At 31.2% G+C, this 14,906-nt stretch overlaps 1 protein-coding gene across 1 annotated transcript; it reads left to right on the forward strand.

Moving 5' to 3' along the window:
- Window positions 1-11,355: 11,355 nt before the first annotated feature.
- LOC112755820 (L-type lectin-domain containing receptor kinase IX.1) lies at window positions 11,356-13,854 on the forward strand. Its single transcript, XM_025804117.3, has one exon. The coding sequence runs from the start codon at window positions 11,545-11,547 to the stop codon at window positions 13,618-13,620; it is 2,076 nt and encodes a 691-aa protein (XP_025659902.1). The 5' UTR covers window positions 11,356-11,544; the 3' UTR covers window positions 13,621-13,854.
- Window positions 13,855-14,906: the final 1,052 nt, after the last annotated feature.

Raw genomic sequence — 14,906 nt, forward strand, 5'->3', positions numbered from 1 at the left:
CATGAATCGCCAGTATTTCAGCATGATTAGAGGAGGTTGCTGCTATCGTCTGTTTCGTGGACCTCCATGATATAGCTGTACCACCATATGTGAATAGGTATCCTGTTTGAGACCTCCCTTTATGTGGATCAGACAGGTATCCGGCATCTGCATAGCCAACTAGTTGTGACTTGGATCCATAGGGATAAAACAATCCCATATCAACCGTCCCATGAAGATATCGAAAGATTTGTTTGATTCCACTCCAATGTCTTCTGGTTGGAGAGGAACTATATCTTGCTAGTAAATTCACAGCAAATAATATATCGGGTCGCGTATTATTAGCAAGATACATTAGCGCTCCAATGGCACTAAGATATGGTACTTCAGGACCAAGGATATCTTCATTTTCTTCTTTAGGACGGAATTGATCCTTTTTTACATCCAAAGATCTTACGATCATTGGGGTACTTAATGGATGTGACTTATCCATATAAAATCTTTTCAAGATCTTTTCTGTGTATGTTGTTTGATGAATAAAGATCCCACTTTTTATATGCTCAATCTGCAGGCCGAGACAAAATTTAGTTCTTCCAAGATCTTTCATCTCAAACTCTTCTTTTAGAATTTTTATAATTGTTGGAATCTCTTCAGGAGTCCCAATGATATTTAAATCATCAACGTACATAGCAATTATAATGAATCCGGATGCAGATTTCTTTATGAAAACACACGGGCAGATATCATCATTCTTGAATCCGTTTTTGGCCAGATACTCAGTAAGACGATTATACCACATTCGTCCAGATTGCTTTAGACCATATAAAGATCTTTGCAATTTGACTGAGTATAACCCTTGCGAATATTCATTGGATGGTTTAGATATCTTTAGTCCTTCAGGGACTTTCATATAGATATCACGATCTAATGAGCCGTATAAATAGGCTGTTACCACATCCATTAAATGCATATGCAGTTTATGATATGCAGATAAACTGACCAAATAACGCAATGTTATCGCATCCACTACAGGGGAATACGTTTCTTCATAATCTATACCGGGCCTTTGTGAAAAACCTTGTGCCACAAGTCGGGCTTTATAGCGCACAACTTCATTTTTCTCATTTCGTTTTCTCACAAATACCCACTTATATCCAACAGGTTTTACATCTTCAGGTGTACGGACTACAGGTCCAAAGACTTCACGTTTTGCAAGTGAGTCTAATTCAGCCTTCATGGCTGCTTCCCATTTTGGCCAATCATTTCTTTGTCGACATTCTTCAACTGATCTTGGCTCAAGATCCTTACTTTCATGCATGATATCTAATGCCACATTATATGCAAATATTTCATTGACAATTGTCTTATTTCGGTCCCATTTCTCTCCTGTAAAGACATAATTTATCGAGATCTCGTCATTTTCACAATTTTCAGGTACCTGAACGTCTTCTGGCGTTATATCAGAATTTTGGACAACTGCCGGTGTCTTTACTATGTCTTTTTCAACAGGAATATTATTTACCTCTTTTCTCTTTCGAGGATTTTTGTCTTTGGAACCGACAGGCCTGCCACGCTTCTGGCGTGTATTTGCTTCCGTGGCTATTTGCCCTACTGGGACATCAATTCGAATTGGGGCATTTTCCGCCCTGCCACGCTTCTGGCGTGAATTTGCTTCAGTGGCTACTTGTCCTACTGGGACGTCAATTCGAATTGAGGCATTTTCCGCTGGTATGTAAGATTTGGTTATCCTCTTTGTATCGGAAAATGCATCAGGCAATTCATTTGCTATTCTTTGCAAATGTATAATCTTTTGAACTTCTAGTTCACATTGCCCTGATCGAGGATCTAAATGCATCAACGATGATGCATTCCAATTAAGTTCCTTTTCAGGAAGCTTATTCTCTCCCCCTAATGTTGGAAATTTTGATTCATCAAAATGACAATCCGCAAACCGGGCTTTAAACACATCACCAGTTTGTATCTCAAGATACCTCACTATAGAGGGAGAATCATATCCAACATATATCCCCAATTTTCTTTGGGGTCCCATTTTGGTGCGATTAGGTGGTGCAATGGGAACATATATCGCACACCCAAATATTCTTAAATGGGAAACATTTGGCTGCTGGCCAAAAGCTAATTGTATAGGAGAGAATTGATGATAACTCGTTGGCCTCAAACGAATAAGTGCTGCGGCATGTAAAATAGCATGCCCCCAAACCGAGGTTGGGAGATTTGTTCTCATAAGCAAGGGTCTAGCAATTAATTGGAGGCGCTTAATAAGTGATTCTGCTAACCCATTTTGTGTGTGAACATAAGCTACTGGATGTTCAACACTTATTCCATTAGCCATACAATAAGCATCAAAAGCTTGGGAAGTAAATTCACCAGCATTATCAAGACGAATTGCTTTAATTGGATTTTCTGGAAATTGTGCTTTTAATCGAATAATTTGAGCCAGTAATCTTGCAAACGCCAGGTTGCGAGAAGATAATAAGCACACATGTGACCATCTTGAAGATGCGTCTATTAGGACCATAAAATATCTAAAAGGTCCACATGGTGGATGAATAGGTCCACATATATCACCTTGAATCCTTTCTAGGAATTTAGGGGACTCAAATCCAATCTTTACTGGTGATGGCTTTAAAATTAACTTTCCCTGAGAACATGCAGCGCAACAAAATTCACTAGTTTTAAGAATCTTCTGGTTCTTTAGTGAATGTCCATGAGAGTTTTCAACAATTCTTCTCATCATGGTTGTTCCCGGATGACCCAAACGGTCGTGCCAAGTTATGAATTTATTTGGGCTAGTAAACTTCTGGTTTACAGTGGCATGTGATTCAATTGCACTAATCTTAGTATAATACAACCCAGATGAAAGAGAAGGTAATTTTTCTAATATAACTTTCTTATTTGAATCATGAGTTGTTATACATAAATACTCATGATTTCCCTCATTCATCGTCTCAACATGATATCCATTTCGGCGAATATCTTTGAAACTCAACAAGTTCCTCAGAGACTTGGTAGATAATAGTGCATTATTTATTATAAATTTTGTTCCTCCAGGAAACAAAATTATAGCTCTTCCGGAGCCTTCTATCACATTGCCTGAGCCAATAATAGTGTTAACATATTCCTCTTTTGGCACAAGATGGGTAAAATATATATCACTTTTGAGAATAGTGTGTGAACTTGCACTATCCGCAAGGCATACATCTTCATTACATATCCTTGCCATTCTCTTCAAAAACAAATAATAATTAAATGAGTAGTATGCACAGTTAAATTGAATACTTGATCAGAATTATTTTTCTAAGAAACACTGTACATAAAATAATGTCATATACTGAAATTTTATTTTAAAATTTGACACATTTAATAATTTTAAAATTCATATTAATATTTCATTATTTATGTACATCACATTTGAAACTTAAATACATAGAAAATAAAACTTAACAATAAGTTCTTTACATTATTTATTTACATATATACTTCACAATCCCACATGTTAAACTATTCCATCATTGATCAAATGACCAATATTTCCTTCAGGATCCTCAAAGAAATCAGATACATCATAATGAGTGGTGGAGTTCTCAGCATCATTTGAAACAAAATTTGTTTCCTTTCCTTTGTCGTTCTTTTTCAAAGATGCCTGGTAAAGATCGACTAGGTGCCTTGGGGTACGACAGGTACGTGACCAATGGCCCTTTCCACCACAGCGGAAACACTTCTCCTCGGTTGATTTATTCTGCCCGATATTCTTTTCTTTGTCCCACTTCTGGTGAGATCCTCTCTTTTGAACATAATTCTTTTTCCTTCCATAATTTTTCTTGTTATTAAAAGCTTGCCATTTACCTATTCTGGGGTAATGATTTGCCGCATTTACTTCAGGAAATGGGGCGGCGCCAGCTGGGCGCGCTTCATGATTTTTTAGTAACAATTCATTGTTGCGTTCGGCAACAAGAAGGCAAGAAATTAACTCAGAATATTTTTTAAACCCTTTCTCTCGATACTGCTGCTGCAGGAGCACATTCGAGGCATGGAAGGTTGAGAAAGTTTTCTCCAACATATCATGATCAGTTATTTTTTCCCCACACAATTTCATTCGTGAGGTGATTCGAAACATTGCAGAATTATATTCATTTATAGATTTAAAATCTTGTAAACGCAAATGCGTCCATTCATACCGGGCTTGAGGAAGTATCATCGTTTTCTGATGATTGTACCTTTCTTCAAGGTCTTTCCAAAGATCTGCAGGATCTTTTAATGTAAGATATTCATTTTTCAATCCTTCGTCAAGATGACGACGGAGAAAAATCATGGCTTTAGCTTTATCCTTCTGGGATGCATTATTTTCAGCCTTAATGGTATCTCCAAGATCCATTGAATCAAGATGGATTTCAGCATCTAGTATCCATGATAAATAATTGTTTCCAGATATATCAAGAGCATTGAATTCAAGATGAGAGAGCTTCGACATAATGAAAAATTGTTACCTTAGTCTTCCTAAAAATTTGATCAGAGTCTCGTGCTGATAACGTGTTGTAAAATAACTAAATAAATAAAAAAGAGGTAACAAATATAAATATGAAATATAATTAAATAACTCTAGTAATATTCACCACAATTACTATTTTAATATAAAAGAGATGATTTATATATATATAAATAATATATGTAGTAACGTATGAAAGAAAGAGAGAAGAAAAGTCAGTGTAAATAAAGAGAGAGAATTGTTATTAGTGTATAAGAAAAATATTATAGTAAAAGAGGAAAGAGGAATGTTTTATTTTGTATTATTGTGTGTTATACGTAAAGGCTATGATGCCTTATTTATAGTAGTACAAAATCAACCTTCATTAAAGGTTGGTCTTCAAATTTCTTCCTTGAAAATAAATCTTTGCATGGGAAAGATTATTAACCGCCCAATTGATAAATGGGCATTCATTTCATGTTTATCCCAACAATATTTATCTATTTAAAAAAATCTAAGGTTTTGAAGACCACATAAATCACCACCAGTCAGTTAAATTCTCGTAGAGTTAGAGTTAGAGTTTTAGAAATTTAAAAATTTAATCGAAATTCAACCAGAATTAAATAAGATATAATAAAATAATATATTTATATATAAAATATATATTTTTTTTAAAATGAACTATTTTAAGTTTTATTATTTAAATTAATTGACCGTAGAAAAATCAGACCAGTTTGATTGATTAATCAATTCTTAATTAATTTTTTTTATCTTTTAAATTAATTTGCTGTCAATCCATTTTTTACCTTAACTAAATCGGTTTAATAGCCAATTTAACCTAGTTGAACTAATTCGATTCTCAAAATTAAATCATGGAAAAATTATGAGAGAAATGTTAGGGGACAGCAACTTTTGTTATTTGTAACCATTAAATAGCAATTAATAATGATTTTAATGGTGTGAGATTGATGTGAGATTTCATCCAGCTCACTTTTCTTTGCTGGTTACATACTGACCAGAATTTAATAAAGTTGCTGCCCCCTAGACTTTTCCAAATCACAATAAAGTGAGGATCTTAAACAACAACGTAACATTAATAGCTATAATAAGCATCAAACGAATGATCATCAACACTGTGAATTGTTTCCGATCTATAATAATAATGGCAAAATTTTAAGAAATATAATTGCTAAAATTGATTATTTTAGCTTAAATATATAGCTAGTATACTTTTAGATAAAATATAATTAAATAATTGAAATCCAAGGATAGATATACTTGAAGCACATGACAAAAAAGGTAAAGACTATGATAAACTATAAACATATAAAAACATTAGAACACCTAAAATCAGCAATGATATGGAATCACTTCTCTCAATTTGATAAAAAAGTACTTGAATTTCTTTCTATTCATTGGAGAATTATTATTTAAATTCCAATTCACGTCGAATCTTTCCACAACCAATTAACAAAGACGAAGGCACTCCCTCAATTCCTTCGGGTTATTTTGATACCGACTCCAACATAATTCGGCACACTCTTGCACACTAGATTCAGCATAATAATCACTCCAACCTCTCTTAGGAATAGTGTTAAGAAATTTAGCATTTACACAACAAATAATTATTCCAATTATTAATATTACGTATACACTTATCATAATGTTCGTACCCATTTGTCTCTCTTATTTTTTACTTACAATTACATGACGAGCTTTTATATAGGCTTAAAATCGTTCCTTGGTATTATTATATGTAATAATTTTAGAATTATATTTTTTTTTTTAGAATTAGAATATTCCTTATTACTTAGTTTGTATTTTTTTCCTTAAACTAAAAGATGCAAGTCACCGATATAAATAAAATAAAATGTCTCATTGTAGCAAATTAATGTTGTTCTATAATAGTTTATTAGCTACGTTTGATTGACTCTTCAATTCTTCGAAAATTATAATTATATAATAATTATTTAATTTCACGTAAAATTTTGATTTATTTTTGAATGCTCCTTAATTCCTACGGAAAGCGTGTTGCATAAATGAAAAAGAAGTTAGGAAAAAAGAGAGATTGGATAAATTTAGAATTTCAAAATTTAGTAAGAGATAAATGTGAAAAAAATTTGTCTCATATCTATGTCTTAGTATCTCAACTTTAAGATGATATATAAATAAATTTTTATGTATTTGTGTTCATTTATGTACTCCTGTCTCTTAAAAGTTTGTGTATCAAAACCTAACACTAAAACATGTGTTGGCATATTCATATTTTTGGTCAACATAATACTTGGTCATAGTTGTTACCTTGTGGCACAAAAGAATTGATATGTATTTTTTTTTTTCCTCTCTAGTGCAAAGCGTTTTTGAAAGAAGCTAGGGGCATTTGCCTCAATTAAATAGACTTTTGTTATGCATATTGATTGCTACATAAATGTAGCCAACCACCTTGGCCAAAGATCGATGACAAGTAACTACGTGCAAAAATTAAGTTAGATTAGCGTGGTTAATTTATTAGTTTGTTTAAATAAATATTAAAAAATTAAATTTTGTCTTATAATAAATTTGTGACAAATTAATTCTGAATAAAAAAATATTGTAAAAAAAAAATAACTACATGAAGTCATGAAGTCATCATATAATAGGTTGCTAATCCCGTGGTTCATTAATCTGATTAATCAACTAATCTTGTAATTAATTAGAGCTTCCATTGATCACATTCTTAAAGGCCAAATGCTAATTAATTAGAGTTCTTATTGGTATTCATAAACTTGTTATGAATTAGAGTTTCACGATGCTAGCTATTATGTCGACAATAATGTTACGTCTACTTTAAAATTAATCATTAAAATTAATTATCGATATAAATATATATTAAAAAATAAATATATATTAAAAATAAATTAAATTACACATGTATATATATATAAATACATTAATAATTAATTTTAGTAATTAATTTTAATATACAAATAATATTTTTGTTATAACAAATAGAACCATTAATCACATTCTTAAATGGCCAAACCCTAGTTAATTAATTAGAGCTCAATATCTTACTTTTTAGAGAAAAATCCAAATCAGTCCCTGACAATTATCTCAAAAGACAATGAGGTCCCAGCATAGTGATTTCTCACCGAAAAAATGATAACTTATATATCTTCCTCAAGGAGGATACCAGGCTCTGATACCATGATAAAATTGTGAAAGAATAGGAAAAGCAAAGAAAATAACTTCTATTGATTGTTGATTGATTGAATTGCACTGAAGTGTATTGTAAATTATGAGGGTAAAACTAAATATATATAGAGCATTGTCCTATGAAAGATAAAAGCAAATAAAGATAAGATAAGAACAATTAAAGATAAGATAAAGATAAGATAATAAAGACTAAAATTAAAATTGAATTTTTGTATTCTGTTTGGCTGAATTTGTGGGCCACGATATTTCTTTATTGTTGTCATGGGCTAAAGTAGAAGAGTAGAACTCCAACCCAGTCCTGACAAAAAAAAACACACAACCCGGCTTCTGACAATTACCTCGAAAGGACAACGAGGTCCTGTGCAAAAAAAAATCAATGTTATTTTTTTGGCACAGGAGTTAATCAGTCCCAAAAAAAAATTATCAGGGGTCGGATTGAGTGTTTTTTTTTTTTTGGAGTCTCGTTGTCCTTTCGAGATAATTGTCAGGAACCGGACGGGTATTCACTCTACTTTTTATATACAATGTCTTTTTTTTTTTTTTTCTAAATCTAAAACAAACATTATCACATGAATATCTTACTTTGTGTCTTAATATCCAACCCGCCAAAGGGCACATGCTGTATGCTTTAATTTCTCCTCCTATTTGCTGATAAAGTTGGGAGCTAGTGTCCATCCTCCCTTTGACTCTCCTGGACTTTCAACAGAAAATATAATAAGAAATAATCAATAATTAATTGTAAATATACCATCATATGTACCATCGAATTGAGTTTGTAGTAGGTGAATTTGTTTTCTTTGCAATGCTCTTGATTTTGAGCCATCTGGATCTTATTTTATTTTATTTAAAAAAAAAAAAAAGAAATGCTGTCATGCCATGCTGATGGAGTCGTAGTTATAGTTTTCTGACTACTTAAAATAATTATATTTTTAATAATAGAAATCCTATATTTTTATTAAAAGTACAAAATATTTGAACTCGGTTTATGTAATTTATTTATGAATTTTACAAACAAATATTCTAAAAATACTGGTTAAAATTATTACTTATGTTAATTTTTTTAAATTTACATTTTTTATATAATAAGTACTTTAGAAATTTAAAACTTTTAATTTTTTGATACAAACTTTTAATTTAAAACTTACGGTAAAGTATATTTTTTGTTCCTGAAATTTGATAACAGTTTAAAAAATATCTCTAAGTTGTATTTTGTTTTAATTTCGTTCTAAAAGCTTTCGATTTGCATCAAGTAGTATACCCTTGACGGCTAAATTTTCAAAAAATTTAAGATCAATCTAACAATAATGCATAAAACTTATGCTTGATTTTCTTGTGTTGAGGGTTGTTCCTATGAAATTATTGTTGAATCGGTCTTAAATTTTTTGAAAATTAGCCGTCAGGGGTATATTTGATTCAAATAAAAAACTTTTGAGACAAAATTGAAACAAAATAAAACTTAAAAATATTTTTGAAACTTTTGTCAAACTCCAGAGATAAAAAATATACTTTACCCTAAAAACTTATTATTGCATTACTATTAATTTTGAGTTTTCTAACATTACAATTTTAGCCAAAGTGACTAATAAAAGAAAAAAAAAGATATTCATAAGAATAATGAGTAAGGTTTGTTAATTTTAATATCTTTGTATAAATGAAAGTTATAATTTAAATTATTATATGACAAAGCATACCTGCAAAATTATGATGAATCTAAAAGTACTATATATTAGTTAACTTTTGGTGCTATCCGAGCAACTTGTATCCGGTGAGATGAGTTACTTTACAAGGAATCAGGGTCTAGTAAACATTTTATTATTTAATAAGTACCAACTTGCACTAGGAATTTGTTTTGGTCTTCGTCAACAGTTGCATGCTTAACCCCATCAGTAGCGATATGATATAATTAATATATAAGATACTTTTTATATATGATTATATGAATACCTAACTTAATCTAATTATTTTAAAATAAGGGATTAAATTAATATATATTAAATAAAAACCATACCAAAATAATAGAGTTCAAATATTATTTAAAAAAATTTTCTAAAATCAATATCACTTTTATATACCTATGTTTTTTTTTTATATATAGCACTTTCCTGGAACTTTCAAAATTCGGAAGAAAAAAGGGAAAACATATCCCACTCAAATTTCAATAAAAAGTTGCACCGCTTTAAGGATGGTTTCTTGCACACAGATTTTGAAGGCATGTGATTAAATATATAGGGGACCGTTGCTCTTGGAACCAGCGTACTGAGTTGGAAAAATTATCACGTAATAATATTTATTATTTTAATGTGTTTTGTTATTTTTAGCTAAATTAATTGTAACCCATTATTATTAGTATAAGTTATTTCATATAATGGTTCGTTAAATTTTATTTCATTTTTTATATAACTATTGAAGTAATAGAACTAAAAGTAAAATATCTTAGTAACACTATATATATATATATATATATAGTAAATAATCAAATAAGTATGCAATAATAATAAATATTGATCAAATTTAAAAATTATAAAAATTAAATACATATTAAATCCAACTAAAATAACTATTGTCATATATAATGATAGAAACATACAATTATTTTTCACTTGAGTAGTACTGGTCCATTTCTCATGCACTTTGGTTGAACAAAAATTATATGACAGTAGTTGATGGCATACATATATAAATTGAAATGTTTTAAAACGTGTAATATAATATAAAAACAAGTCAATTCTCCCCTAATTGTATGTTTAATAGAAGTTTATTTCATGGATAACTTTGACCTTCCTCTCCATCTTACATAATCCATTTCATTCTCTCACTCCAAATTATACTAATTTTGATGGCACAGTATATATCTTCTGTTTTATAATTTATTAGGGATCAATATTTTTAGTGAAATAATAGAAAATTCATTAATATTATTATTGAATTTTAATATAAGATGAATAAAAAATATTAATTATTTAATAATTTTTATTATCATCTACTACTCTTACATACAGTTTCATAATTTTGGACAAATGTCCTGGTAAATATATTTTTATGAATAAATAATATATGTTTTTCTAATCGATCATCCTCTTAAGAAAACAGAAGAAAATATAGATAACAATTCTGTTTTTTGGTTTTCGTTTTGTAGCAGTCCTCTAGCGAAAAGCACAGTAGGCACAAAAAAGGCAAGCTTATCAATTGGTCAACTAGTCCAATTAAGTAATCGCTATAGATGCATGCATATAACAGCCGAAATCCAAGGCACCTAACATCGTCTCTATCTTTCTATGTCACTATATGTATAAAGAATTAACCTTATTAATAATCTAAAATTTCAATTTATGCAATGTGGAAATTAATAGGATAGCTCAGTAATTCGTTTAAATAAGTGTTTGAGAATTTAAATTTTATTTTATGTAAGTAGCAATTTATTAATCTATAACAAATTTTTAAATGAAATTTAGATTTACAGTGAAATAGTTTTTGACTTATCAAATTAAAAAATATTGTAAAAATCAAATAAAAAATTCTAAATTCTAAATTAAATACTAAATTTTAATAATATAAAAATAAAATATTCAAAGTAAAAAAAAGTATTAGTCGTCTTAATATTTTTTAAAAAAATATTATTCGTATATTAAAATTAACTATTAATATATTTATATATAAATACATATGTAGTTAAATTTATTTTTAGTATATTTTATACTGATAACTAACTTTAAGCGATTAATTTTAACGTGCACGCATGGGTCGAACATTTGGTATCAATCATATAAACCCTTAACTAACAGTCTCATCAAGTCATCATAGATAAACAAATTATCAATCATTATTTTAAAAGAAAAAAGAAAGAAAAAAAAAAGAGTATAATGCCAAGCATATAACACACATGAATGATTGCTACGGCTGCTTCTAAAATTTCAATTTCAATGGCTTCTCTATCTTCTTCTCATCAGTTCTTCAATAATCTTGTTCCTTCTATTCTGCATCTACTTCTTCTAATCACCCTCTCTTCCCTTCCAATTTTGGTTCATCCATTATCCTTCAACATAACCAACTTCGATGACCCTGCTAGTGCAAGCCAAATGGCATACGAAGGTGATGCAAGATCCAGCAATGGATCCATCGACCTCAACAAAGTCATCTATGACTTCAGGGTTGGCCGTGCCATCTACGGCCAACCCCTTCACCTTTGGGATTCAGCCACCAAAATTCTCACAAGTTTCTCCACAAGCTTCACATTCACCATTGATGCAGTGAATGACACAAAGATCGGTGACGGTTTTGTGTTCTATTTGGCACCTCTTGGCTACCAAATCCCACCAAATTCAGCTGGTGGAACTTTTGCTCTCTTCAATCAAACAACCAATCTCGTCAACCAACCACAAAACCATGTTGTGGCGGTTGAGTTTGACACATTTATTGGCTCCATTGACCCACCATTTCAGCATGTGGGGATTGATGATAACTCTCTTACTTCCCTTGCTACTGCCAAGTTTGATGTTGACAAGAATCTTGGTGTCAAGTGTTTCGCTTTGATTTCTTACGAAGCTTCGACCAAGACACTCGCATTGTCCTGGTCGTTCGGTGGAAGCAGTCGCAATAAAACTATTGCGACTGCTTCCACTTCAAATTCGAATTCTCTGTCTTACAACATTGACCTCATGCAAGCTCTTCCAGAGTGGGTGAATTTCGGGTTTTCGTCCTCGACCGGGTTATCCACCGAGCGAAACGTTATCTATTCATGGCAGTTTCATTCAACTTTGGGTGGAGAAATGGGGAAGGTTCAAAACAAGAAGCTGAACATTGTTGTGGTGGTTGTCCCGGTGGTTGTTACGGTTGTTTTATTGACTGTGGTGGTGGTTGTTGGTCTCTTGATCATCAAGAAAAGGAGGAGGACTAATGAGGAAGGTGGTGGCGAATACCCTGGACAGTTCCCTGTCGAGTTTGACCTCGACAGAGCAACTATCCCAAGGAGATTCGACTACAAAGAATTGGTTGCGGCCACCAACGGTTTCGCCGAAGACAAGAGGCTGGGACAAGGAGGGTCAGGAGAAGTCTACAAAGGCGTCTTGAGCTATCTTGGAAGAGTTGTTGCCGTGAAGAGGATCTTCGCCGACTTCGAAAACTCGGAGAGAGTTTTCCACAACGAAGTAAGGATCATAAGCCGTTTGATCCACAAAAACTTGGTGCAATTCATAGGTTGGTGCCACGAGGAAGGTGAATTGCTTCTTGTTTTCGAGTTCATGCCGAACGGAAGCCTCGACACACACCTTTTCGGAAACAAGAAGACTCTGGCATGGAATCTGAGGTACAAGGCCGCGATTGGAGTCGCGACCGCGCTTCATTATCTCCATGAAGACGCAGAGCAATGCGTTCTTCACAGAGATATTAAGTCAGCGAATGTGTTGTTAGACAACGATTTTAACACGAAGCTGGGCGACTTCGGCATGGCGAAATTGGTGGATCCAAGATTGAGGACTCAGAGAACAGGGGTTGTGGGAACCTATGGGTACTTGGCTCCGGAATACATCAATGGAGGGAGGGCGAGTAAGGAGTCAGATATGTATAGCTTTGGAGTTGTGGCATTGGAGATTGCAAGTGGGAGAAGGACTTTCAGGGATGGAGAGTTTCATGTGCCAATAACAAATTGGATATGGCAACTTTATGTTGATGGGAACCTTATGAGTGGTGCTGATGAGAGGTTGTGTAAGGATTTTAATGTAAATGAAATGATGAGTTTGCTTACTGTGGGGTTATGGTGTACACACCCTGATGTTAAACAGAGGCCAAAGGCAGCACAAGTTATTAAGGTTCTTCGGCTTGAAGCTCCAATACCAGAGATTCCTAAAGATATTCGTTATAATAATGTTCTTCCACAACATTCAAACATTCTGCAACAACCACCACATTACTCCCTTGAATCGCCGCCGGACATTACTACTAGTCTTGTTTACGGTGGACGGTAACCATCACTACATGGTTGGTTAGAAATCATTTTTGTTATGAAATCTCAGTTGTTTCGAGTGTAAGAATAAACTGTTTATAAGGTTTTGTACAAGGTAGCTATTTCTTTAATTTTTTGTTTTTATGATGTAAGTAATTGAGACATTGAGTTCAATTTTCAAGCCAAGAGAGAGCAAGTTCTCTGAAAAATGTTTTGTGTGATTTGAGAGTAAATAAATATTTTTATTTTTACTCTATTTTATATTGTCTAACCACTTGATTAAAATACATATTAAAATATAAAATATTAATTAAAAATAAATTAAATATTTAATTTAATAATTAATTTTTAGTATATATATAATATTTTATGTTATTAATTTAAAATTATTTTTTATTTTATTAATATTTTTAAAATTTAAATTAATTATAATAATTAACCTATAATACTAATATAAAAAATAATTAATCCTTCGTCACAAAATGGCTCACTAACTAACTTGTTATGAGAGCGCCTAACACTTTTTTATGGTCGTGTTTGGATGCACTACAGAAACCAAAAATAATACCATATTTTATAATATGTTTGATTTAAAAGACATGAATAAAATATACATTTATATATATATATATCTCTTAGTTAAATTTTATATCAGCTTCCACTTAAAATATATAAAAATATAAAATTTGGAGACTATTTTAATAAATTTTTTATTTTATTTTTAATATATTTTACAAATACTAGAACTTGTTCTTCCTTTATCAAAATTATAGTTTTATTTTCTTTTTCATTTTGCAGTTGCGCAATCAATTAAAAAAAAAAAGAAGCTTATTCAATTTAGTGCAATTATTTCTTTTTTTTTTTCTTCTTCTTTTGTGTTACCTTGGTTTTGTGTCCCTGAAATTTGTCTAAAAAAGAAGCTTATTCAATTTAGTGCTATTATTTCTTTTTTTTTCTTTTTCTTTTGTGTTACTTTGGTTTTGTGTCCCTGAAATTTGTCTCCCTATCATGTTTATTGATGTCAGTAACTGAAAAAGCAAAAATGAAAAAGATAAAAAAAAATATGAAGATTGTCTAATTTAGTGTCATTTCTTTTTTTTTTTTTTACCATAAATGGAGAAGTAAGAATGAAAAAGAAAATGAAAGAAAAGTATGAAAATAGAGTAAAAAAATGAAGAGTTAAAAAGATAAAAAAAGAATATAAATGTGAAGTAAAGAAGATAAATATTAAATTAGTTAGAATTTGATTAAAAAAAATCAAAAGAACACAAAGAGAATTTTCTTTTATTATAAGATCAGATTTGATCG

Source organism: Arachis hypogaea, chromosome 6 (assembly GCF_003086295.3).
Source record: "Arachis hypogaea cultivar Tifrunner chromosome 6, arahy.Tifrunner.gnm2.J5K5, whole genome shotgun sequence".
Lineage (NCBI taxonomy): Eukaryota > Viridiplantae > Streptophyta > Magnoliopsida > Fabales > Fabaceae > Arachis > Arachis hypogaea.